The sequence below is a fragment of the Chelmon rostratus genome, chromosome 24 (genome assembly GCF_017976325.1).
Source record: "Chelmon rostratus isolate fCheRos1 chromosome 24, fCheRos1.pri, whole genome shotgun sequence".
NCBI classification, from domain to species: Eukaryota; Metazoa; Chordata; class Actinopteri; order Chaetodontiformes; family Chaetodontidae; genus Chelmon; species Chelmon rostratus.
This window is the reverse complement of record NC_055681.1, coordinates 4,140,129-4,167,890: the sequence shown is the minus strand read 5'-3', so window position 1 is coordinate 4,167,890 and position 27,762 is coordinate 4,140,129. Positions and strand designations below refer to the sequence as shown.

General features: G+C 44.7%; 3 protein-coding genes across 3 annotated transcripts; 2 read left to right on the top strand and 1 right to left on the bottom strand.

Moving 5' to 3' along the window:
- Positions 1 to 1,371: 1,371 nt before the first annotated feature.
- Positions 1,372 to 6,770, top strand: LOC121627149 (kelch-like protein 41b). Its single transcript, XM_041965839.1, has 6 exons — positions 1,372 to 2,723; positions 3,584 to 3,741; positions 4,145 to 4,252; positions 5,213 to 5,398; positions 6,168 to 6,314; positions 6,401 to 6,770. Exons 1-6 carry the CDS (start codon positions 1,617 to 1,619, stop codon positions 6,510 to 6,512), a joined length of 1,818 nt encoding a protein of 605 aa, XP_041821773.1. The 5' UTR covers positions 1,372 to 1,616; the 3' UTR covers positions 6,513 to 6,770.
- A 1,483-nt stretch (positions 6,771 to 8,253) lies between these two features.
- Positions 8,254 to 10,253, top strand: LOC121627150 (2-oxoglutarate receptor 1-like). Its single transcript, XM_041965840.1, has 2 exons — positions 8,254 to 8,344; positions 9,237 to 10,253. The coding sequence occupies exon 2, from the start codon at positions 9,246 to 9,248 to the stop codon at positions 10,251 to 10,253; it is 1,008 nt and encodes a 335-aa protein (XP_041821774.1). The 5' UTR covers positions 8,254 to 8,344; positions 9,237 to 9,245.
- Positions 10,254 to 13,063: 2,810 nt separating this feature from the next.
- Positions 13,064 to 27,502, bottom strand: LOC121627499 (heparan-sulfate 6-O-sulfotransferase 3-B-like). The gene is made up of 2 exons (XM_041966422.1): positions 26,961 to 27,502; positions 13,064 to 13,817 (listed from the first exon to the last, which is right to left on the bottom strand). Exons 1-2 carry the CDS (start codon positions 27,500 to 27,502, stop codon positions 13,064 to 13,066), a joined length of 1,296 nt encoding a protein of 431 aa, XP_041822356.1.
- Positions 27,503 to 27,762: the final 260 nt, after the last annotated feature.

Genomic DNA, 27,762 nt, shown 5'->3' with positions numbered 1-27,762 from the left:
TAGAGAGCTTTCTTATACAGAATCCGCTCTCCCCCTTCTGCTTAAATTACATGTTAGACGCTCCTTAACAAGTGGCGTAGTCTGATCTATCTTTAGTGCTGCCCACGGGAGAAATGTTACCTAACTCTACACACTCCTCACACTTCATCAGGCCACAGAAAGAAGACTTAACAATGTAAGATCCTATTGATCCGGACCCATCAGCAAGTGGCCTTCTTTAATTGCCAGTTTTAGCATTTTCTACTTTAAATGTGTGGCTGTGAGCAAATTGGCACTATTTATCATCAAGTATTTTCAGTGCTGAAATTACTCAGCGATTGAGGTGTGTTTTAAAAAGTTTAACTGCGGCGCAAAACAGTCACAGACACACACACACACACATACACAACCAAGCAGCTGGACAATACATTACACACCCCACAGGGAAAAGGGAGAGCCATGCTGATTGGTGGACAGAACAGCTTGTATGTATGGCTCTCACCTGTTTCTACGCACAGCTGCTGCACCCAAACCTGTCTACTCCACTTTTAGCACAATGTTTTTGTGTCCTTCGATCTCACTCAAAATAATGTCATGCTGTGATAAAGATATGTTTTTGAATAAGGGTTTTTGTGGCATTGAACAAAAGTAAGTGCATTAAGCAGAGAACTTTAAAAGCTGCAGTATTTGTGCGTTTTCTCAGTAGTTTGTTACTTGAGTAGAATCTAGAGCTGAAACACGATCAATAGAATCATATTTCAAGAAAAAATGTCCCAAATTTGCTGGTTCCAGCCTCCCAAATGTGAGTATTTGCTAGTTTTCTTTGTCGGATATGATAGTAAATTGAGTATTGTGGGGGTTTGGACAAGTACAAGACGAGTGTACCTTGTTTTTTTTTTTTTGTTTTGTTTTTTTCAAAATTTTCCCTTTTTATAGGTGAAAGAAAGTCATCAGCGTGCTTGATCATGAAAATAGTAATTTTCTGCAGCCCTTCTAGTATCTCTGGTAGCAGCAGTGACTATAATTACGCAAGTAAACACACTAATTGTCTTGGCTGCCTCGTCACCGTGTCTGAATTATGAAGAGTAAATTTGTAATTATGAGGTTAAATCAGCAAAGCTGATTCGATTGATAGATGTAAAATGAATTAATTTGATATAAATGAAAGGATGACTGATCTAAAGTCAACAGAATATGTTTGATTGTGACAGTGAGTGCTCTAAATATCCTCTCAGTCATACATACGACTTGAGGCGAGCTATTCGAGGGCTTTGACAGCATTGTCTCCACTGTTAGTCAGCCACATGACACTTTGGGAGCTGAATCATGGTGGCATATCCCCAGCCTGAGCAGCCAGTTGCTTCTTTCCGTCTGTGACAGCAGCTGCTCGAGCCGGGGCCTGTGCTGCGCTGTGATCTGGCCCAGTCAGATTCCAGCGGAGCTGAAGCAGGCAGGGTGCCGATGGAGCTATATTTAGAGTGGGGTGGGATTAAATTGCAGGGTCTTCACACTGGAAACCTTTTGACTGCCCAGCCTTTTCTAGCCAGGACCGACTGCCAAAAGGACCCGTGGTCGCTGTCTCCTTCCTCTCTCCACAGACCCCCTTGTTCACCCGTCGTTTCCCCTCCTGATACACCATGGACCCCAACGCCATCAAGGAGGAGCTGCGCCTGTTTCAAAGCACCCTGCTCCAGGACGGGCTGAAGGAGCTGCTGAATGAGAACAAGTTTGTGGACTGCACCCTGAAAGTAGGCGACCGCAGCTTCCCCTGCCATCGGCTGATCTTGGCCGCCTGCAGCCCTTACTTCAGGGAGATCTTCTTCACAGAGGATGGGAAGGAGGTGGAGAACACCAAGGAGGTCGTCCTGGATGATGTCAACCCTTCCACCCTGGGCATGGTCATCCAGTACCTCTACTCTGCCGAGATTGATCTCACAGATGACAACGTACAGAATATAATTGCTGTGGCGAACAGGTTCCAGATCCCGTCTGTCTTCACGGTGTGTGTCAACTACCTTCAGAAGAAGCTGTCTCTGGGCAACTGCATGGCCATTTTCAGGATGGGGCTGGTGCTCAACTGTCCCAGGCTCGCCGTGGCTGCACGCAACTACATTGCAGACCGTTTTGAGGTCCTCTACAAAGACGAGGAGTTCCTCAAGCTCGCAGCCCATGAACTGTTCGCCATCATCGGTGGAGACTCGCTGAATGTGGGGAAGGAGGAGCTGGTGTTTGAGGCGGTCATGGCCTGGGTCCGCCATGACAAGGAGCGCATCAAGGTCCTGAAGGATGCTTTCAACTGCATCCGCTTCCGCCTGCTACCAGAGAAGTACTTCAAAGACAGAGTGGAGGCGGATGAGATCATCAAGGCCGACCCAGAGCTCCAGAAGACGATCCAGGTCATCAGGGATGCCTTCAAGGGGAAACTTCCAGAGAAACCCAAGAAGAAGGAGGGGCAGGAGGGTGCTGACGCGGAAGGTGAGGAGGAGGGCACCCTATTCCCCGGCTTTCTGAATGACAACCGCAGACACGGCATGTACGTACGCGACTTCATCCTGATGATCAATGATACAGCAGCGGTGGCGTATGATGTCAGTGAAAACGAATGCTTCCTGGCGGCCATGTCAGAGCAGGTGCCACGTAACCACGTCAGCCTGGTGTCACAGAAGAACCAGCTCTACATCATTGGAGGACTGTTCGTGGATGAGGAAAACAAAGATGTACCCCTGCAATGCTACGTCTACTTGGTAACCAGCTTTTTCTTTGAACTGATACTATTTAATCATCCCCTTAATTACAAAAAGCTGTGTTTAATTAATTGACTATTTAAAGAAACAAACATCAAATATTTGTATTTACTTTCTTGCTGAGAGTTTGGTAGGAGGATAGATATCACTGTCATATCTTAACATTAAATATAAAGCTAGAGCAGGAAATGGCTAGTTTAGCTAAGTGTTAGCAACAGGGGGGAACAGCTAGCATGACAGTGCCATTGTTGCACTTTTTTAATTATAACATATAGCATTAGGAAGCTTTAACTGTGCCGGTAGCTGGAGAGTGATGCTAGCTCCTTTCAGCTGCCTCCAGTCTTTATGCTAATCTGAGCTAACCGCCTGCTCGTTAGCTTTCATATTTATTGGACAGACATGAGAATGGTATCAATCTTCTCATCTAACTCTTGGAAAGAAAACAAATAACCGCATTTCCCAACATATCCAACATCTACTCAGAAAACAGCGTTCGTAGTATCTGAAAAATCTGTGAGTATTTGTGGAAATATTGCACTTAGCGGTAGCTCACAAACTGTGAGTATTTTAGCTCATCTAAATCTCCTTTTGTACTTCATTTAAATTCCTTAATGAAACTCAGCCCACAAATGGAGCAGAGAAACATGAAACTCAAAGCCATTTATCAGCAACAAGAACTGATTTTCCTAAATCCTTCTGCGATTGATCGATGAATTATGTTTCTCATCTAAGCAGCACAAACACTGGAGGACGTCATACAGGCCTTAAATACCTATACTTTACAGCATAATCAATATGAAACACAGAGCTAATGGGTGCTAAGAGGGTGCTTTCTCTGCTCTGTGCTTCCTCCTTCACAGTTGGATCCGCTCACATCTGACTGGGTTGCCCTGCCGCCCATGCCTTCTCCAAGATGCCTCTTCAACATCGGAGAGAGCGAGAACCTGCTGTTCGCAGTGGCCGGAAAAGACCTCCAGACCAACGAGTCGCTGGATACCGTGATGTGCTACGATGTTGAGTTAGTGGTATTATTTGTCCCTATGCTTTTAAAAAAATGTTTCCCACCCTGTCTCTCACCTTTTGTACAGCTTTCAGGTGATGATTAACTTCAGGAAATTAACAAAACTGCTTCCTAGAGAAATTGAATTTGAAAAATATGTGTGGTTTGATGTGATCTCACCTTCTTAATTTAGCTCAGCCTGTTTCTTCAATAATTATGGAGCCGTTTTCTTCCTTTATAGTTAAGATATTTAACATATTTATGCTCAGCACAAACTCAGATTGATTTGGCTCTACCACATGGGAAATCACACTTGAACAATAAAGCAAGGTCTGAGCAAAACAGCAACAAATCCAGGGACAGAACAGAGTTGTTTTTAAGTATTAAAATTTAAACTGTAACTTCTGTATTAATTCTTCAGGAGGATGAAGTGGAGTGAGGCCAAAAAGCTTCCTCTGAAGATCCACGGCCATGCTGTCATCTCCCACAAAGGACTAGTCTACTGCATTGGAGGAAAGACAGATGACAAGTGAGTAAGTGTGTGTGTGTGTGTCTGTGTGAGACCCTACACTGTGAGCTGCAGCTGCTTGTGGTCTATCATTCTGCCAGACTGCAGGGCTGCACCGAGAACAATTACACTGCTACAGTCCTGCACTGTGACTGGAAATTACTGATCTGTGCAGCTCTTGTTGAATGATAGCAAAGCCCAGGAGTGAACCACTGAATGTTGTCCGTGCTCCAGTTTCAACTGTATTTGCAGCAGTGATAGATGCAAAAAACAGTGGACAAGCCTCCAGACATACACACTCATTGTGTACAAACAAACAGTTTTTGTTTTCAACCAAATGCATCCGGTCTTGTTCCAGATTAGATGTGCTGCTTTAATCCTGTCCCACTCTATGTGTGTTCTCACAAACTGGACACAACTACCAAAATGTGTCACCAACAGTGACCAGTAAAATAAAAAGATTTAAATATATGTAAACTTTGATTAAAGTAGAGCTTAGTGCATTTTTCATTTTGTTTCTTTCATTCTAATTTCTTTATCTTTTCCTTTTGGCTGTTTTCTTATTTACTGTGTTCTTTCCTGTATTGTTTTTCTATTCATTGGCTTTATATTCTGCTTCCTCCACTTTTCTTTGTTTGGCCACGTGGATCAGGTGTATAAATGTTTCTGTTGATTGCTGATTAGACGCTGTGTCCTTAAAAAAGAGACCTCAGTGCTGATTTGATGAAGCCTTCATGCTGAAACACATCGTCAGTCCAACAGTAACATTTGCAAGATGACATTTTCATCTCCATTGACTGGAACACCACCTTATAGCGTCAATGTTTTCTGGGGGAAAACAAACGAACAAACACTTACTTCAAATTGTGTGATAAGCTTCTTTATCTGCTATGTGTTTTATTTTTAACACGGAAAAAAGAACTCTAAACATGTTTTGACAAGAAAAATCCCACCACTGTGTGCCTGCCTTCGTCCCCACAGCAAAGCCCTCAACAAGATGTTTGTGTACAACCACAAGCAGTCGGACTGGAGGGAGCTGGCGGGCATGAAGACGCCCAGGTCCATGTTCGGAGCTGTCGTCCACAACGGCAAGATCGTGGTGGCTGGAGGAGTGAACGAGGAAGGCCTCACTGCGACGTGTGAAGCCTTTGACTTCACGACAAACAAGTATGATTCTGTCACCCTGAAGTGACACCTCATTAATCTCAGAACCAGCTCTTACTATGGAGCCGCAAAGTGTTCAGTATTACAGACTATAGTATAGATAGTCTATGTAAGTATAGAAGACGTGACGAAGTAAACATATGAATAAATTGCGTAAAAGAAAATATTAACCAATAATTTAAGAAATTATCAAAACTCAATTCATGAAATGTTATTTCATTATTATTTTTCATATTAACAGAACTATTTTTTTAATCTTTTGTTTTATAATATCACACTTCATAATGTCACGTCCTCCAGCTGCCTAGCTAGCTGCAGCCGTTAGCACTGGCTTTTAAGCTTGACGCTGAGTAGCAATCCATGTAGCTTTGCTAAAATAAATAAGAAAAAAAGTTAGTCTTAGTTTACAGTGTTACAGTGTTTATGTACAGCAGCAGCCTCTAGCTGGTTGATTCAAAATTAGCATTGTTGCTGTAGCTAACAGGAGCTAACTGGCTAATTTTGCTAGCAGTTGTTGAGCTTGCTAGCTTAAGAGCGACGGGGCATTTGATGGGCTGACAGGTGAGCAACATTATGCAATATTAAAAAACATTAAAACGAATTTCATTAGGAGTTTTAATACATATTTCACAATTATTTCACAATAAATATATCAATAATACATTATGATTTATTTAATATTGAACTCTTTTGGCCTCCACTGTTCCAAAGTGCATTGAAAATGAGCGCTCCATCTTACACTTGACCTTCTTCTAATGTTGTACCTGCTCAGGTGGGAGCCCTTCACAGAGTTTCCCCAGGAGAGGAGCTCTGTCAACCTGCTGAGCAGCGGCGGCTCCCTGTACGCCGTGGGCGGCTTCGCCATGGTTCAGATGGAAAACAAGGAGGTGGCTCCCACAGAGGTCACTGACGTCTGGCAGTAAGTCCTGGGACTGTGGGTTTTACCTTTTCACTGGCCACCGTTGTGTCTGTTCTGAGATCTGACTCTGCTCTTGGTCTTGTTAGGTACGAGGATGATAAGAAGCAGTGGAGCGGCATGCTGAGGGAGATGCGTTACGCTGCCGGCTCCTCCTGTGTGTCCATGCACCTCAACGCTGCCAGGATGCCCAAACTGTAGGCAGAGCCCCCCCAGGTACACCACCTGACACCGCCCTCCTCTCCCAGCGAGCTGCCGCCGAGGCGTCTCATCCTCTGCACTCGGATTTCTGTGTGTCGAGTTGATCTTTGACATTAATTTTTCTCTGAACTGACAGTTTTTATCTGTACTATAAACACCAGGTTCTGCTGCCTCTTCAAAGACTGCACCATCCCCACAGTATTAAAAAAAACACACAATTTAGATCTTAAAAGCTCTGTTTACATCATTTATAGCTCTTCTTTTGTAAAATAAATTTGTAAACTTCTGCTTCTTTTACCTTTTCGATTTTGTTTGATCTTCAGAAACGTGACATTGCAGAGATCACATCAACACGTCGAAGGGTGGCCGAGGGAGAAAAGATGTATATTTGTAGCTTCTTTGTACTTTCAGGTAAACAAGGAAGTGGAAGTGGGTTAATAGCGGATGAAGTCTTGACATTCAAACACAGAAAAATGATCTTCAAACACACGTCACGTTCTTGTGTGTGTCAACGTGACTGTGTATTACTGGAAACAACAAACACAAAGTACCTCTCTGCAGTTTACCCTCACACCGAATGAAATACACTCACACTGGATCAGAACGTGTTCACACATGGTTTTACACTTACATTAAAAGAACGATGAAACAGGAGACGGAGTCTACACTACATTCAAATCAATATGTTTGATTGCATCTGTGCACTGCGGCTGTGAAAAGATGGAAGACGTGCTGTTACACTTGGCTCAGGAATGAAATATAGTTTCTGCTACCTTGTTTAACGATGATGGTTTATCTTGAAACTCAATCTAAGAAAAGGAATACATTTTGAAAATTAAAAGGTCTGTGAATTTGATTTATAGACAGAATTTGCAGCCAGAAACCTGCATCAAGCTGGATATTTCCTTTTCAGAGTTGGAGGAAACCACGACAGAGCTAAGAGAAGAGTGAATTTGGACTTTCATGTTTCATGAAGTGAACAGAAACACGACTTCCAATTAATGCTAATGTAGCTCTGTATCTGCTGCATGCGTTGAGAAGCACGTTAGCGAGCAGGTGTGCCACTGTTGTTTGTTGTGTTGCCCCAGTTAGCCACCAATTAGCGCAAGCTTAACTTTCAATTCACATTTGCACAACAGAAACACAAATGCTGGTACTAGCTGATAAAAATACAACTGATTTCTGCAACCAGGAACCAAATTACTGATTTTCCAGTGAAAGATATTTGAAATGAACAAGTATTGATTTACAAGTTGTTCATAGTGCCAATATAAAACGATAAATCTGTGTTTGATTTGCATTTTTTGACGGTGTGATATAAGACCATAGGTATGAGCTCTGAAAAATAACACTTACACGGATGTAATTTCTATTTAAGAGTTAATTTCCCACATTTCTCGAAACTTCCTCATTACTTTAATCAGAAACCAAAGTCTGTGTCTGTGCCAAATTTAGCTCGGCGCTGTGACACTGAGGTAATCACATGCCTGTTTGAAGAAACAACAAAGACCTCAACAGAAACTCCTGACTTTATTTTTCGGGACAAAAGGTCCACTTGAGAGTTTAATTTATCAAGAAGCAACCAACGTGCTGCCTGACTCCCTTTGTCCTCCCCTGGAAATACACCTGAAATCTGATCCGCGTAAATAAAGCGACCCTTGAGCTTTATCAGCTCAAACATGACACCAGGAAGTGAGCACGCATGGCTGAAGGTGAAGCGCACAAGGTGGGCTTTCAAACACAACTATGCTGGAGTTTCCCCTGGGTGTGGGAGACTGGAAGGGAAGAGGAGCGAGGAGGAGGAGTGACGGAGGAATGGATGTGAAACAGAGGTGAGACGCTGTTTGTTTGGAGTGAGCACTGATGAGGACACTAACTAACAGTGAGTTGAATCTCTTTTTTCAGCTATACCTTCATGACTCAGACTCTATGTTCATTTAACGCTTTGGAACGATTTTGTACACGAAAAACTCATTTACTGAGTGCTGCCTTGTGAAATCTGAGTGTACATGCTATGTCTTAAATGACATTGTACATCTCTTCACACTCACAATGAGAGCAGATTGCACTGACAGCCTTACAGGAAGCTGCCATAAAGCCAGGATGCCATAGGCGCTGTCTTATCCTGAGAGGCTTCCAGAAACCAGACCGTTGACAAGGAGAGAAGAAGATTTTGTTCGTCTCTTTCCTGCTGTGTTTGCTTGATTGTTTCGTTCCCCGTCTGCTCGCCTCTGGGTTTCTTTCCCCGCTCTCGCCCTCCCTCCCCAAGCTGTAATTGCCAATGACATTGATATGACAGCTGAGGGAAAAGGGTGCGATGATTTGTTGGTAGCCTGTTTTTTCCTCACCAAGCAACATGTACTGCATATGTTTGGAATCAAAGGAAAAGACGTTTTACATTTACAATGATTCAAATGACTGCATGGTATCTTTTCCACCTGACTCTGGGGCGACCCTCAGCTCTACGGAGAGTTTCAGCACTTTCCAGCGCATTGGTTGGGTTTTAGGGCCCCCAGGTTTAATGTTCTGGTATATTTTTCAGCACTCTCATAGCGTCACATTTCCACTGGAAACACTCTAAAAATCCACTGACAAAATTAGCAACTAGCTGGTGAAAAAAGTGGAGCAAGATGCTTTTTCTTCGGAGGACATGATAGACCCTGACCCGTGATCCAGCCTCTCTTTTTAAATGTGATTTGTAAAATTGCTTTTCGTACTCAACAGGGCTCAGCCATGGCTAGCATCCTCTACTACGGAGAAGATCACAACTGCACCAACGTGGACCGACTGATTAAACGCTATTACCTGCCAGTCTCCTACGCCATCATCGCCATTGTGGGCCTTGTGGGAAATGTAACCTCCATTAGCATTTACCTGACGAAGCTGCGTCCCTGGAAGAGCAGCAGCATCATCATGGTCAACCTTGCGCTGACCGACCTCCTCTACGTCCTCAGCATGCCCTTTCTGGTCTACTACTACAGTAACGGTGATTCGTGGACTCTCGGCAGCTTCATGTGCCGCTTTGTGCGCTTTGGGTTTCATTTTAACCTGTATGGGAGTATCCTCTTCCTGACGTGTCTCGCCACGTTCCGCTACGTGGTGGTGATCAAACCTTTGCTGGCGGCACAGGTGCAGCAGAAGTTTTGGGGTATAACTGCGTGCTTGGCTGTCTGGATCATCGCCGCGGCCGAAATCACACCCATGCTGACCATGATATCCTTGGAGGAGCGCAACAACAAGACCTACTGCTTGGACTTTGCCAGCACCATACCGGTCGATGAGGTGCGGTGGTATGGTTGGATGCTCACTGCGCTCGGATTTCTACTCCCTCTAGTGGTGGTGTTCATGTGCTACATCGGTATGGTGAAAGAATTGGCGAAAGGGCCAAGCACAACCAGTCCATGTCGGATGCGGGCGCGTCGCGTTACCGTGCTGATCCTGGTGGTGTTTGTGGCGTGCTTCCTGCCATATCACATCTTGCGTGTGTTGCGGATCGAAACACGAAGGACGCAAGGCACGCCGTGCATGGTGGAGCGCGTCGTGCATGCAGCGTATATTATCTCGAGACCTCTGGCTGGACTCAACACATTTTTTAACCTGGCTTTGTACACTCTTTCAGGAGATAAGTTCAGGAGGGCCTTCCTCAGCACTTTTTACTGGGAAAGCTGGCTGACCAAGGCCAGGTCGCTGCTCCACCTCGCCATCATCAGCAAGGAAAGCAGTGACATGCCCGCTGCATGACGACTGTCCAACACCTGACTTTTCTTTCAGGTTGTAGTGAGTAGAAGTGAGTCTGCATTGTTGAGCTGTGGGCTCCTGTAAGGTTTTTGATTAGTGCAGAAAACAAGATTTCTGATTTTCATGAAAACTTTGCATGCTACACATGTTTATATATCAACTGTGATGTGACGCTTCATGTATACTACACTTTTTATTTTTTGGTGATCCCTTGGCTTTTTCTCTTGCGCCACCAGGAGGTTCACATTTATGGTTGTGTGTGAAATGTAATACTTTGTTGATTCCTTCACTTTCAATCGACAGCCGTCATCTAGTAAATATTTGTATTTATATACATTATATTATATTTATTATACTCAGTGTTTTGGATGTTACGATGTTAACACACTAAAGGTGGTAATAAACTCAGTAAACATTGTGTCAGCTTCACATGAGCATTTTAGCATTGCCAATGTAAGCATGTTAGCATGTTGACATTAGCATTTAGCTCAAAGTCTCGCTGCGTCCACGTACAGCTGCACACAGATGCTAGCACAGCTGTAGACCCGTCCACATGACTTTTTACTGCATTATTGACAAGCTAGAATTAAAGTTGAGTTGTGGGTAATTGTGGCCAGCTTGCTAGCTGATCTTAGCCTAGCCTGAGCTTCACATCATTTCGTCTGGTTAAAAAAGTGTCATCTTGTTAAACAACACATTGCTTTGCTACTTATAATTGTATTTGTTACTGTGTTATATTTTTTATGCAGTGAATCATTCATTAAATCTTTTGGTGTTTTTCATCAGCACAAAAGATTTTGACTCTGTTTGACTATATGGGCTCGGTAATCACTCAACCTTTTTTTTTTTTTTTTGCATTTCCATCAACACGGTTTTCTGCATTTGTCTCCCCAACAGTGTGATAAAATGATTTTACAGCCCAACAACACCTCCTGCAGCCACTGATCTGTGAAAGACTCTGAGGTGTATCTAAGCACTCAGCTGAGCTCTCTCTCTGCGTATGCATTCACCTTCCCACTGAGCTAACAAGGCAGGCAGCGCAGTATTCGTCCGCAAAGCCAAAGAGAGCTGACAACAAAAGAACCTGCAGGTTGGGATCCGAGTTCTTCACAGAGGGCATTTCTACATAACACGAACATACAAACATGTTTCACGAATAAGAAGAAATCTGTGAAAACAAAAAAACACAAAAGGTGTTTACCTTCATCTAACCTCCTGGAACAAATTCTCCCTGTCAACAGAGAAATCCCAATAAAGGACGATAAAGGAAGCTGTTATGCAATTTTTGTCTATCAATGGCTGCAGACTGCCTCATCCTGGATACCACATGACGTTCTGCTGCAATACCCCGTCATGCTTAATGGCTGAGATCACTGTTTAGAACAATTAGTAAGCCATGGAGGCAACAAAGACACCGAATCTTAGCATATAAGATGGAATTAATATTTTAAGGTGTCTTTGCACATGCACACAGAAGTAAAAGCATCATTATCATGGGTTTATATAATTCTAATCGTTCTCTGCTAACATGCTGTGCAAGTAGAAGAGAGACTGCAGCTGAGGATGGAAAGGCTATTTTGCTCCGTTTCCTCTTCTGCCTCCTGACTGATCTCCTTCTCATCCTCATCTTCCTTCTCACGAACAAAAACGTGTGTGTGGAGTGTTCGGGAAGTGCATATTACAGCCACAGGATATTAATATGAAGCAACCACTCCTGCGCCTAACGTCTCCAAGGCCTGACGTCTGTAGAAACGTGTTGAAATAGATTGTTTTTCCACTGCAGTGCAAGTGGAACGTCAGTCCAGCTGAGTGCTGTATGTTTTTGTCAGATTATGGAGGGAAAAGTATTGGGAGAGCTGCTGAGTTTCTTCTATTTTCTGCTGCCCCGGCGTCATGGTCAATTGAACTTTAAATGATCAATTTGGAAGTGAAGAGCCTGTGATCAATGAGCTAATGGCGGAAATACCAATGTTCTCTCTTTGTGATGTAAGAGCACTGAAACTGGCGCTGACAGCCTGTCTGTCAGTGTGTCTGTGCATGCGTGGACGTGGAAGAAGTTGGCACACCGCAGGAGGATTTCAGATTTTTATGGTGAGAACATGCTGTGAAAAAGGAGCAAGGCAGAACACGTTCATGTACACATGCATACCAGAGAGAGTCCATCAGGGACAAATTTACATCACTGGATGCTGCATATTTTTATTGAACACATTTCCTGCGAGAACTTGCCTTGATTGTTTCTGTATACTGCAGCTTAATAAGTCAGAAAGGAAAAAAAAACACACTGCAGACTAATGCCAAGTTTGTGCTTTGATATTCTTATGAAGCCAAACACCACAGAGTAACTACAAGATTTCACTGATCAACACGGCGCTAGATCACAAACATGACACAGAGGATCCTTCACCTCATTCACCATTTTTAAAATAGACTAAAACTGGCCTTCCTCGTTAAGCATGTTCTTTTTTCAGGTCTACTAATTATCAGCAAATTTTATGAAACGTTTTCACCGCTTTGAGAACGTTCAAAGCTCCTGCTAATGAATAAATAAACACAAGTCACAACTGCAGTGCCAAAAATAGCCATAAGAAAAAAGCATAAATACAAAATGTTTATGGTGCCATGACGATTACATCCATCATAAATATTAAGACACCATTCGGCGGTCCGACAAAGCGCTATGAGGCCACGAGGGCAGGAGGTTTTGGCAGATCCACAGCAGAGAGACGGAGGGAGGGAGGAGAGTAAAGCACAATGAATCAAATAGCGACCAGTCAGTGCATTCATTAGCGGTTGTAGTTCCTGTGCTCTCCTCACCACCGCACCACCTGGCTGCTGTAGTCCTCTGTCGTGGCAACCTCCTCTAGCACCTTCACCTCCTCCTCTTCCTCCTCCCCTCCTCCTCCTCCTAGTCTCCACAGCTGAGCCAGATAGGTCCTGTGCAGCCGCTGCCTCTGCTGCCTCTCCTGCCACCTCCTCAAACGCTCCTCCTGGTGCTGCTTCTGGCGGTTGTACTGGTAGCGCCGCAGGAACAGCTCCTTGGCGTACTCGTACAGCTCCACGTCGAGGGCGTTCAGCCCCTCGATGCGCCACCGCACCTTCTCGCTGATTCCCACGCTGGCGGCGCGCGTGCTGTTGATCTGCGTGAAGGCCCGGATGAAGCGCAGGCCGAACGTCCGCTCGAACAGGTACTGCGTCTTGCGCTGGAACTCCGTCAGGCCGTAGAAGGCCATGTTGCGCAGGTTGGCCTTGGCGCTGGCGAGCAGCACGTGGCCTCGCTCCAGCTCGCTAACGGAGGACATGTTGTAGCAGCCCACCAGGCTGAGGTCGGCCAGCATGCGGACCTGGCGGTTGTTGGCGAGGTTAGAAGGGCAGCTCATGAAGTCTGCCAGGGGCACGCCTGTCCAGTCTTCACCGCTGTAGCAGGCGGGGAGCTCGTCCTGAGTAGGCGGGCGGCCGTCACACATGTGGAGGGCGGTTTTCCAAGTGGCCCCACGCTGCACATGCTTCCACTCACTGAGGTAGCGTGACACAGGGTCGCGTAGCATGGTGATGTAGTAGAAATTCCTGCAGAGGAGATAAAAAGATACATAAGACGAGGTGTCGCATTAGCTAAAGGGCTTCGATTGAATTGTTCCTTTTCTATCCGAGAGTTCGTTCAGAAGATCAATACCACGTAGGCCACATATGAAGCTGCAGCTAAGTGACGCTGGCTTAGGTTAGCACAAAGACTGGAATCAGCTGTCATATCACCTCATTGGTTTCAAAACATCTAGCCAGCTGGCTGTTGATTAATGTGCGTCCTTATAAACAAATAATGTGATCTCTGTGATCTAATGTGACCTCCCACCTTAAGCCAAGCTAGCCACCTGCTAGCTTCATATTTAGCATGGAGACATGCGAGTGGAATTGATCTTCTCATTGAACTCTTGTTGACAAGAAAGCAAACATGCACATTTCCCAAAATATCGAGCTACTCCTTCAAACTGCATTTTCCCTTCAGCCTCAGGGACCGAGCGTCAGTCTGAGCTCTCTCTCCTGCAGCAACGCACTCGCTGTCTCCTTCTGCGATTCACTTCATGTTTATTATTTTGTACCTTTGCAGTGATAATATGAATTGTGCTTCAGTCAAACAGCCTCTGCATGCTTAAATTGAATAGCTACAGCACACAGTATTAAGTTGAGATGGTACCTGTGTGTGTAGTGAATGATACAGAAGTTGGAGAAACTGTCTGGCAAAACACCATGAGCCACATTTTCAGCACAGGGGAGGAGAATGAAGCTATAAATCAAATTTCTCATATCCTGCTACACATAAAAAAGAAATATGTGCAGAAATATCACAGCGCAGGAAGTGTGATTAGGGTTTAAATGAAAAACATCATCAAGTGCGTCTGAGGGTTTTTAAGAATAATGACATAGAAAGCAATGCAAACCAAGCATAGCATTTAATATCCTGCAGATTTGAAATCATTTTTGTATTTGTCACACCAATTTGCTCCTGCCAACCCTTAATGAGTTTTTTTTTCCATCTGCAGCACCTTTCGTGTTTCTGGATCACTCTGATCTGCCACAAACAGCGCTTTGAAAATTGCTGTAACCCAGCTGCAGGAGAAGCTTTCTGACAAATACAGCTCTCCGCTCTTATCTATTGAGTTCAGAGATGACCGGCATAACAGTGAGGTGACTGAGGGAGCCAGGGCCGGGAGAATTTCAGCCATTTTCAAAAAGTTTTTCAAAAGGAAGGCAACACAGATAAAAAGGAAATTGAAAACGTTCATCTTGTGCGCAGAGATCAGTGCGACCTTACAGTGTCGGAGAGGGAAACCAAATAGAAAGCCCAAATAAAAAGCAGAACATTTTATTTCTTTCATTCCTCAGGGCTGCAGTTTGCTGTCTGGGAGCTTTCATTCAACGGCTAAATAAAGAATTCAGATTAAAGGACATTTTACCGCAATGCTGCTCTGCGAAATTCTCTTTTAAACCCTATTACAAGACTGGCCAGCACCGGATACATGAAGCATTCCTGTTCCTCTACAGTCTTATGACTTGTTGGTGCTTTATTTGGTACCCAGCAGCATTTACCATTTGATTTCCTCTCCTTGTAAGTCTCTGTGGACTGAATTTGGCCAAGACGAGCACAGACGGCTGTGATGAGCTGGACGGGCTCCCGAAATCAGATCCCTCACGGTTTGTTGGTGTCTTTGTGTTCACTCACTACCTGAGTGTGTGCAACTGTGAGATTAGGTGAGCAGTGCCAAGACACACACTGGCATATTTTACCCGGCCAAACACTTAATTTCAGTGTTTTTTTATCAATAATCCTAGAAGCCCTCCAGCGTCATATATAGAGGCCGTTTTTGCTACAACACAGTGAAAAACTGGTAATGGCGAGAGCTAATTATGAACCTTTTCCGCCCTTGTTTGCCCTGTTGCAAAGGGACTGTTCAAAAGTGAACTCAGCAAACACCTCAACAACCATACCAAACACAGGAGGCATCAGCACAAGGCACCCTCTGTTTAAACTGTTCAATATCTCCTGTCATTTCAGAACCTGCAGTACCACCCCTGTCCAGCAGTTGTCCCCAGTCTGTTACCACCTTTCCTGACCTCCACACCTGCTTCAGATTCTGTCATCAGCTCCCCAGTCAAGTACAAACCTGCCCTTTAGTCACTCTTCCCTGTCAGATCATCTGTTGTGTCATTTCATCCATTAATGACCCCCCTACCTGCCTGTTTGACCACCTGCCTGTCGCCAAACCTGGTAAGTTTTCATTCAATTCTGCTTTTTCTTTACCTTTTGTCTACAAGTTGGACATCTGAGCCTTCATGAAATTTCCTCTTTGACTCTTTATAGCTCATTAAAATTATTTTAGTGATTATATTTTTATAAAGGATAGATTCAAAAAAAAAGAAAAAAAGCTCCACTCAGACGGCAGTCATTTCTGAAAAAAAGAGACACAATGGGTGATTGGTCTCATCCAGCTGGCAGAATTTCTTCACTTTCTTATAGAAAAAAATGAATTTAAGAGTGAGTTTTGCACTACATTGTTATATTGCTGTACACTTGGGTGATATATAACTGTGATATCATTTTGTGACACAAACATGATACGCTCCGACGTAAAGCATTGATCGCCATCAGTGAAGTCCCCTCAATCTAAATGTGTTGTGTATTACATGTAAATAGCAGCAACCATGTAAAAACCAGAGCTTTTACAATGAGAGCATCTCCACAGCTGGAAGTGTCTCGAGTTCACTTCTGAGCTAAGAAATTTGATTAATTGAGGCAGAAGCTGTGTTACAGAGCAGATAGTGCACAGCCGAACAGCCTTAAAAGCTTCACAATTGAGCAATTATTGCCACACGGCAGATATCAATCAGCTGTGATATATACTGAAGCGAGTGCCATGATGATATCATGGCAGAACACACCCACAGACAGACACAGCACCCAGAGATAATGGCCATCCGCAGTGGAAGCTAAGTGAATTACGCCGCCCTCTCCGCCGGGTTGGACGGACAGCGCTGGATGGATGGAAACACACAAGCGGCCTTGGTTGTACTTCCTGGAAGACAGCTCAGTCCTTTCTTTTCCTCCTCCCGAGCCTATCATCTATCTGTACAGCTAACCGCGAGACAGCCGGATCAATAAATGTCCATGCAGCCCCACCTTTGAGCGTGTGTGCTTTCATCGTGACCTATTGACAAAGAGCAGCAAATGTCAAAGCTCTCCTCTTACTCGTGTCAGGAACAGAGGCAGGGTCAGATTATGAAGGTCACGAATAATTACTCGCTGGAAGAGTGGCCGAGGTTTTACTCATGCAGGAGCCAGACAGCGTCACTTTGATCGAGCATTTTATTGTATTCATTGAGGTAGAAAACATGGAATCACCAGCGGGAGGCGCTGTGGAAAGTCTCGGCTTCTTAAACCACCGATAATCTTTTTTTTTTTGTCCAACAACCTGGAACACAACGTTCTTTTAAAGGGTGGAGGTGGAGTGACACGTTTGCAGCCCGTTTACACGTTCAACAGATACGAAGCAACATCAGCATTTATTTGAAGTAATGTTTCTGGCTGCAATTCCAACATGCACTCTCCTGTTAGCGCTCAGCTGCTAAACGTGCTGCAATGTTCACTAGCTGGCTGCTAACTGCCTGCAGGAAAGAGGTGTACAGTGAGTCAGACAAGTAGCTAAAACATAAAAATGCTAAAACTCGCTGCAGCTGCGATTGAGTTAGGTAATAATTAACGTATCTGTGGGTTTGTAACCAAAAGTGACCGCCTCCATATTACATTTTATCTGTTGTTAATATAAAATTTTAATTAGAGCAGCTTTAAATGCTCCAGTGTTGACACCATCTTTGCTCATAACTGAGCCGAAACAGCCTCAGCATCCATCTCTCTCACACAGCCGTCGGCCTGGTTTAATCCATGCTCTTTGCTAACGTGCTACACGGCTCTCAGGTCTTTCAGGCCTGAACACAACAAAGTGGAAACAATTTCGACGCTCTCAGATGTCTGATGGTCGAGCCGAAAACTAATGTTCTCCGAGATTTGAGTGATTACTGTACAGGATGCTACTCTGTCATGTAATGGCGCATTCGCTGTCAAATACTGCACGTGTGTGTGATCATGCGTGTTCCTGCAGGTAGACTTAAATCAGCTTGTCCCATTTTGCCACAGATCAATCCGACGCCTCGTTCGTGCCCTTCTTCGCCGCCTTCTGTCGCCTTTCTCCACGAGGCAAACCTGCAAACGCTATTGATCTCCCGCTCTCCGTCTCTCTCGCTGATTGTCTCTCTCTCGCACTCTCTAAATCACCATCAAAAAGCTACAGAGGAAACTCACAGCAAAAGATCGATATCTGCCTTGTTAATTCACTCACTGCCATCAAGGACACAGTCATCTCTTGATAAAAGCCTTGATGGAAGCTATTTATGCCGCTGAGGAGGCAGCCAACACACAAAATATCTAGACGGACAACAATCTTTATGTATTTCATCTTTTTAAAATTGAAAACACATCGTGCTGCTTTTAGTTGAGTCATTTCTGAGGAACGGTTTCACCGCTGCAGCTCAGCCTCAATCCGAACGTGATGCTTCAATCGACGGCTTCATTGGAACAAACCTTCTATTAGCCGGGAGGAAAAAGGGAATTTAAAAACCAGCACGGGACTGCACATGTGTGGGTAGATGTGACCTTTGCACTGAAGTCAAGGAGTTGATAATGTGCACAGTTGGAGCAAATTCATTTCAAAGGTGTTCCTGTGCCCTGAGGGGACCAGTGCCTCCAAGTGGGAATTACTAACCTGACCAAAAAACCTGTCTGTCGTCTCCATCTCTAGCAGCATGCTGTCTTTTTAACACAGTTTTATCACCCTAAAATCCTTTTTAAATGCCCCCTCGGTTGTGATAAAAGGAGCTTCGCTAAAGGTTTCGGGTGAGACACATTTCTCACTTCTGTAGAGGAACAAGAGCAGCTGAAAAAAAACTGAAATGCTCCTGAACATCCTCCCAGTGTTCTCAATTAAGGCCTTCATTCATCCACATTCTTCTGATTTTGCGGTTTGTTTTAAATCTTGTTAGTCACCGTCCCACGTTCCAGATGTCAATATTCTGTTTACAGACGTTTCTACATCTCCGTTGTCGAAGATAAAATACACTGCACATATTAAACACTCTATCCTAACAGATGAGTCTGCGAATGAATGTGTTTAAAGCTGCTCTGTACAATAATCGTTTATTAACACATGATTAAATGACTGTTTAATGTGAAGGGGGTCGGTCATAGTGACGGACCGACAGAGAATCACCCCCCTCTGCGCCTCCCCTCAGCTCTATGGAGCATTTTAGCGTCTTTCAGCTCATTGTTCTGGTTTTACGGCCTGCAGCGGCTCCCGTAGCGTCTCAGGAGCTAGCAGTGAAAGCTAGCAGCTAGCTGGTGAGCATAGTGGAGCATTTAGCAACTGCAGAGCCAGATGGTTCACTCAGGAGTCGGCGGAGACCAAAGCAGAGCTAAAAGACGAGTGAATAAACCGACTCGACGTGAATGCTAATGTTCCTCTGTGTCTGTTTGATGTACACAGCGAATAAGGTGATGTTTGCTAGCATGTTAGCAATATCAGTGTTATAAGGAAATGACATTTCCCGTTAATGTAGGTTTTAGGTTATGTTGTCATATTCTACAAGCGTTTGAGATTTGTGAAGCAAGAAAACTTGTTAAATGTTCTGAAAAATGGTTTTCTGAGTATTATCATGAGTGATTGACATTATGGCAAAATTTACAGCTGAAGTTGGAGATTTGTTCTGACTTAACTTCAATTTAGACTATTGCTTTTTTAGTGACGAATGTTTAATGTAATAGAAAAAGACTTTATGATAAATGAAAGCAGACCTGTGCTGGAAATGTTTGCTGTCAAAGGGGAAGTGTTGAATGAGCCTCTCTCCCGAGACCAGGAAGGACTTTGTGGGTCACACTGCAGATAACATTTCAGATTTTCAGCTTGACTGTGGGAGTGCGGAGCAGGAGTTACAAATGGGAAGAGCCATAAAACACAGCAGAGGGGCACACATTCCCAGAGAAGTAAATGAGACTGACAATTAGATGAAAGAATGTTCAGATTCAGATCCAGCAGGTCTGCATGTTAGAGGGGATGTTATCAGGATGACAGAGTGAAGCTGCTCAGCGGCACAGACACCGAGCGAGTCTCATCGCATCAGCCTCCAGACCACGAGGTCAAGCGGGATCCATTTTCATCCATCAGATTCTCTCTCTTGTTCTAATTTAATCTTTGTCTGCCAATTACAGGCAAAATGATCCCCGTGCCCATCTGCGCACAGTGGGATCGCTGTCCAACAAGCAAGCAAACACGAACTACAACACTCCTTCAGCCCTAAATGATCTGCACACTGTCCCTTCCAAAACAGACGCAGGCTGCAGGGCAACATCAGCATGTAACACGACTTGATAAATCGCACAGAAGCACAGACTGAGACGGAGAGCGCGAGGAGAGAAGTGACGAGGGAGGAGGCCGATGCTGCACTGTGATCTTCGCTGGTCGCAGATATGAGGTACTATTTTTGGCGATAAAGGAAAAGCCCCAGGGATGCTGGTGTGGAGACGAGGGAACCGAGAACGCTTCCAGAAAGACGAGGTGTCCAGGCGGGCGAGGGTGTGAAGATGTGGTTTTGCTGAAAACTAGGTGACAGACTGTGTGAGGAGACAAATTAAATTATGCAGAGTGTTTCAGGGTCCAACACAAAACCATCTTTGCATAGAAATCCTTCTTCAGGGGACACAGTCGTCCGTCTGTTTTTATCAAAATGCGGCTGCTTCTCAGGTAGCTGCATTTTTTCTCCGAGTTTATTTGGTTCTTAAACACACCCACGGCGAGCATCACGTCGAGGACATCCACGCACACCACAACCTGGCGTGTGCAGCTTTAGTGTCTTAGCCTTAACCTTTGCTTGACATCTTAATCTTTGCATGGAAAGGATAAATGGGAGACTGTGCTCTGCAAAGGTCACATCTACCCACACAAAACACTGAGGAATTTCTGAAAGGCAATCCACCTTTTAGCAACATGTGAGCGCTGCTTCCAGCACTGCGCGGTACGTTTCCATGCAGCATGGACACTGAGTCTTTGAAAGTCGGGAGTGATCCGCAGCTCGTCTCCTTCTGTAATTATTACAGTGAAAAATTACAGAAAGATCTGAGTGTGAGATACGGTACGCTAGATCACACACTAATATAAGGCTCCAAAATGACTTTGTTGTATTCGTCATCCACAGACTGATGGACAGCACTGAACGATGTGATGTTTTTTCTCTTTTAACAAAATCAACACACTGTTTAGTTAAAAGCATCTCCAATCCAGTGGACAGGTTTCTGAATAAATCTGGACTTGTGGATTAATCCTCCCCCTTGCTCCCCTTCCTCCTCCCCAGTATAATAAAACCTGTCTTCCACTGGCCCTAATCCCCATAAGGAGTGCAGAGATTATCAAGATCCTCTGAATATCTCACATTTCTTACAAGAGTACAAGACGCTGCTCACTGTCATGAAAGCTCGCACTGAGGGGTTTGATTTGACAGAAACAACACACTGTGTAACACTACATAATATATATTTTTTAAGCTGTTTAAAATACTCTAATTATGGGATGCTCATTTTGCCAGTGCATGCTTTCAAATTATTCTCACTTCACTTTTGGAGCTGTGTGTAGCTCCACTTCACATCACATCATCACATCTCTTCAAAATCAAAAACACGTTCTGCCGCTTCGATAAAACTCACTGTGAGGATCAAAAGATGCTAACAAATGAAGTTGAGAGGTCACCGTAATGGTTAATATGACCAGCTGTAAGGCATGTGGTCACGGTGACGTGTCTCATGGTGCTGTCAGAGCAGACTGTGGTGTAAATATCCATATGCCAAGCCATGCTAATGCAGATATCGTTCACAGACAGGCTGGTGAGGATATGTTGTGTCATGAGTGTGAAGACACATACCAGAACATGCACCCACAGCTAATAACGTTGGATGTCATTGGCCTCCTGCGCTCAGTCAGCCTCGTGTGAGGAGAAACTGACGGGAACGAAAAGCTACCTGAGGAGGTTTTTATGCTTTATCAGCCTACATCGCAACATCAGGCTGCAGCATAGGATCTCCCAAAAGACCCGCACATTCACCCCTTGCCAAAAATAGAACTCTGGTGTATAGTATACTTTTCCACCCACAAGAAGTGACGAATCAGAACTTCAGTGAAATGCACCTCCTAAACAGCAGTGAATGGAAAATGCACACAATCCATCAGTTTTAGAACTTTTACCAGCAGCAAAATGCTAAATACTTAGCATTTAGCTAACAGTCCTGTGACAATAACATAAATTGTGCGCAGTTATAATAACATTGAGCCATACTGGTCATACCAGACCACTTAAAGCGACAGTGTTTCCCTGCTTATGAATCCAACTCTTCATCAGCAGGAGGAAGAGCGTGTTATCTCTCACCTCAAAAGTTACCGTCTGAGTCGTCCCATATCTGCTGGGAGCAGTTTGAATGATTTCCTGCAACTGAAGGTCACTTTTTTTTTTGACAATCCACGTCTTGTCGCAAGTTTTTACAACAATGCATGGTTGTCAGCAGCTTGAAGTAACTTGACGTGTGAGCTTAAAGACTGACGTTACCGTCAAAAGCAGCGTCGACAGTGAACGGCCAGTATTACCCCGAAAGCATTTAAGGAATACTCTCCGCTTCTCAGTAATATCTCTTTGGCTGAGGATTTAAACTGACTCAATGGAACTGCAAGGGGAGATTAATGTCAAAAACTTGCTACCAGATGTTTTCCCCCACATAGTTTATTCAGTATTTCACTCGAACATGGTTTAGCATGAGGAAACAGAGAATCCTGAAAACTGCAATTTGATCAAATCACCTTTTTTATTATAATTTCATCCCTGTTTGAGGACTAAATCTTGTCAACTTCCTGCATATTTTTGCACGTTTTAATCCCTTTAAAATATCATCATCATAATAGGGTGCCCTGGCCAAATTCATGGCTCAAACCACCTTAACTGTGTCCAGAATGAACTGGGCTAATTAGACTCAGGCGGATCTGCGTTTTGGCCGCCTGCGTTCTTTGCTCTAATCTGAAATAATGAGGTCAGTAATAAGGTGACACTCTCTGACTGCTCAGCATGAGGCCAGCCGCCAAGGACGAAGAGGTAAAGTTGAAGCAGGTTTGATGTCTGGCCTCACAGCAATTTCTTAGCCCGCTGCGATGTGAATGTTGTAGCCCCACGCTGCGAGCAAAGCCCTGCAGAGGCTTCTGACCAGTAGTGCGCCTATCAAAAACTACTTGAACCACAGTTCACTTCTCGCTCACAGACGTTTGCTTATTAGGAGGGAAATTGCCTGACATAAGGAGGGCGCATGGATAGATGCAGGTTAATACTTACGTTAAGCCAGGAGTGAATGGAGGGACGAAGGAAGATGGAGCAAACAAAGGCAAAGCCAACAGGAGGTGAATTACACAACCTCCTTATAAATGTGCAGTTTGCTGGAGCGTCCTCTAAACGAGAGCTAAAATTAACTAATTGCTCTGATTTGACAAAAACGTGTTAAAGCCACGCCACTAAAAAAGCATCGCGAGCTGAACTTTAAGTAAGCTGGGGCTGGTTGCCATGCCAACTCGTCTGCTAACCAAGGAGTTAATTAGTGATCGTTCTCTCTTTGTCTTGTTTTTATGCAGGTGTACACTTTGAAGAAGTTTTTTCATTTGTCAACAATCTACAGTCACAGCAAAGATACCGCATGCTAAAAATATCACTGAGAACAGGAAACATTTGCACCTGCGTTACACTGCAGGTATGGCCGAGCTATGTCAGTCTCCAGCTTGTGTGTGTGCTGCTGTTTACACCGGTGGGTGTGTAGGACAGAGGTGACTTCAAGGTGACTATTAAGTGCTCATAAGCAGACAGATGCTTCTGTGTTCAGAACGGACCAGCAGGACAACACACACCCAAATGTGCAAAATATGAATCTGTCCATGAAGCACGGTAATAAAGTGAATCTGGGTTACCTGTTAGTGACGCGCTGATCATGAAGGAGGACACGAGCTTTGACACAACTGAGATGCAAATTGTGAAAATGACACTGAGCGTACATTGAGGAATTTTAATGCACACTTTACCTCATTTCACAACCCCCCTGAGACCAGAATATATTGCATCTGGGGCAGAAAGGAGGGAATCTATAGACATGTGAACTGGGACAAAGGGCCCCGACTTCAGCCTGCTTTTATGTGAGGGTTCACAAGCCTGAACCACTGAAAACAACTGGCGTCATCTTAAACAACATAGTGCAGATATTTACCTCTGGAACGTGAAGTAAGAAGTTGCAAAAAACTGAATTAATACTTGAGTGAATGTGCTCTTTTGTAGGAGTGCCATGTGTCATAATAAAGGGTCTGAGGGACTCTGCAAACTACATCACACCCTGTTAATGTAGCCTTGAGGTGAGCATGGGCGGCATCTATTCCCGTGATGTTTGATCCCCGGCTGCCTGCGTTCCCACCGCTGTATGTGACTTTTAGAAGGCAGGAGTCATCCTCCAATATCAGCATGCTATTACTGAGTTGGATTGTTTTTTGCAATCAGACCAGGACAAAATGTTTTGAGTGCTTGACATCGGTTCAGCCTTATGAAATACTCTCAATGATTATGTCTGAACTTCAGGCCCTGAGTACAGTGTAAAGCAATGGGGATTATATACTTATTGGAAAAACAACTAATACTCTTTAACCTCTCTTAACTTCTCTTCAGAGCTGATGGCTCAGGGCTACAAGCAAAGCAGAGTGACCTTACAGAATAGGACAGAGTAGCATTAAATATTATATTAAGCTGAGCAGCAACACGCCTCATGCACAAACTCGCTGCCGTCCTCGTGTGCGTCGCAGTCCATCACGGCGGGGCTACATCGCCCGAAGTGACAGGACAAGAGCCTTTCAGCTCGTTGAGGGCGGAACAAGCTCTGGGAAGCCATTATCCTGCAGGTTTAATGTGGAGTGACAGGAGCCCTTCACTTAATTGTTCGTCTATTTTGCGTGAGGGTACCCCGATGAATGTATTTTACAAAGCGTGGACAGAGAGGAAATCATCCGGCATTTTTCTAGTATTATTGGAAATGAGAACTTCATGTGACAGATTTGTGGCTGTTGAATAAGTCATGACTCACTGCTCATCTGACAAATTCACAGGTACAGAAGGAGTTATGACTCATGGTAAATCCGAAATATAAAAACCCTGCCTGCATGTGGTCATATGTGGCAACATAAGAAGAAAATGTGTCATTATCAACAGCAGATACAAATTTGTGTTTGAGCAACACGCTGAATCCCTTTAAGCTGCTCAGGAGCTGCGATGACCTCTGACCTCCCTGAGGAAGGGGCCGAGCAGGCTGATTATTTCACTGCAGGGATCGATGCGGCGTCACGTTTTCTGTGAGCACTTCTCAGCATCGCTCGGAGCTGTATCACATTATATCGGCTATCATCTGGTGCTGCGACAAACCACAGAAAAATCTGTAAGTCAACACCCGCATGGGTTCATCCACTCGTTCGCTCTGCGGGTGCAAGTCAACGCTCCTCCTGTCACAATAACTCAGAAAATAGCAGGAAAATTGCTGCACGGGCTCAGATTTGTTCCCACGTCTGCAATCAGCCCTGCGTGCAGCAAAGTGCCAAAGTTAATGAGTGCTGATTTTTCACTCACTATTATACCGAGTTGACAAGTGCTGACTGGAGTGGCGTTGATTCACTCGTAGCGCTCGGAGGCGCCTCTTCAAAACAAATGAAAAGCGCTGAATTAAGTCTGATGGCTGCAGCACTGGACAGTTAATGGATTGGAGGATTCGTGAAGGTGATCCCCGTCCTCGTGGACCCCTTTAAACACCCTCTTGGTGGCATATGGAGATTTGCTCTCTGAACCAACTGCAAGGTAAATTGGCTTCAACACGCAGGCGGCACACCTCAGAGGACCCTTCTTAAGTGATTTACTCCCTTAAGCTCGGCTCTAACGGTTCTGTAATTACAGGAAATTGAAACAGCCCTTCAGACAGGCTGCTGACATACATTACCATGTTGTGTGCACGTTAGCGCTTAACAGCTCTAAAAGCTGCATTAGATCCCAGTAAGAACACACCTGTTTGGTGTGAGCAGCCCCGGAGGAAGCCGGGGAGAAACTGGCGCCAGAGCCTACACTGCTAAAACAAATCGAGCTACCTTTGACCCAGTGCCTGTGGCTAAGCAAAGGTAGCTTCACAGCTCCAGATCCAGATCGCTCCATCGACTGACAAAACTCCTCTTGTACGCTCACAACACGTCTATTATGAAGCCACTGCTGAGATTCTCTCATAATCCACTAAATCAGCTGACGGCTGGTCATCAGCATGTCAGGAAGCTGTGAAACAAGCCTTCAAATCACTTTTTCACTCATTCAATTCAAAGGCAGACCCAAGGATGTGGCAGATGTTTGACATTTTAGCTCGATTAATGACTTCCAATCCGTTTGCCAATTGACTGATCAATCGATCCTGTCAGCTCCACTCAGGATTCTGTGTCAGTGCACTCTCATAACTTATTGAACGCTTCTCAGGCTGCTGCGATTGATTCGTTTGGCTTGTTTGCTTGTTGATTTGCTTCCTTTTGAACGCGCTCGCTCAGCGGCTCATTCGTTCACTACATGAACGAATGAATGGCTGCATGTTCAGAGAAGGAGTCTGTGAGTAAGCCGGTGGGTGTGGTGATACAAGCGAGGGAGTGAAGGGGTGAGTGAATGCATGTGTGAATAAGTGAGTGAGGGAGTGAATAACTGACTCTGTGAATGAGTGAGTGACCTCATCTTGAAATTGAATGAGTCTGTGGATCAGTTAATAAAATCAGTAATAATAGGAGTTGGGGGGAGTGAGTGAACATGTAAGTGAGCAGTGAAGAGGCGAATGAATATGTGGGTGAGTGAGTGGATAACTAAAGGAGCTGAGTGAATGAGCAGACTTAAAGCTGAGTAAATGAGACTATATGGGGAAACAGATGATGAAAATATGAAGGAGTGAATGTCAGACTAAACCTCATTCTATAATTTACTGATTTAATGCTTCAGGTGCTAAATGAGTGAGTGACTACACCTGTCCTGCAGGTGACACCTCACCTTTTGCTCTTCGGGGCGCTCTTCTTGTCCCTCTTGTTCATCACTACGGGAACACAGCTCGTGAGCTCGGTCCAGTCCGCGTGCAAGCCGCAACTCCAGCCCGTGGAGAAGCGCGAGAAGAGCCACGACTCGGCTTTACCTGGCCGGTGACAGGTGCATTTCCTCTGGCCGGCCATGCAGTCGCACGGCTGCTCCAGCTCGATATTCTTGACCAGGTGGCGCCCAAACGTCGTCCCGCCGGTCTTCTGAATATGGAGGAACACCATCACATCATCTCCTCGGATGTTGAAGTCGACGTGCCTGTCCAGGTCCCGCTCCGTGAAGTTAAATTTGGACGTGATTTTGGAGGGAAGGTCCTCGTCCGCCTCCGGCTCGGTGTAAAGCAACTCAAACCCCGATGAATACCGCTGGAAAAGCCCTTTGTCGTCACTTCTGAAGTGGCAGGTGTTGCTGTCCGCCGGGCACACATACTGGTAGCCGATCATTAAGAAGAGCACCGCCGCAATGGGAATGAAGATGAGTCTATTGAACTTCTCCTCCATGGTGGAAAACTGGAAATCACGCCGTCGGCACAAACGGTAACGTGATGTCCTCCTCCCGTCGTCTCATCCTGCAGTATAGCGGTGCCCGGTTAGTAAAACCCCGGAGTTGAACTCCCACTTGCAGGTTATAACGTGCTGCCTGCACGTCCTGCACGAGATCAGGTCCGCTTCTCAAACTTGAAGCTGTCACAACAAACAGTCACTTATTTCCTAAAGCACGCGGACACCTTTCTTTCTCTCGCATGCGTCAAACTGGTGGC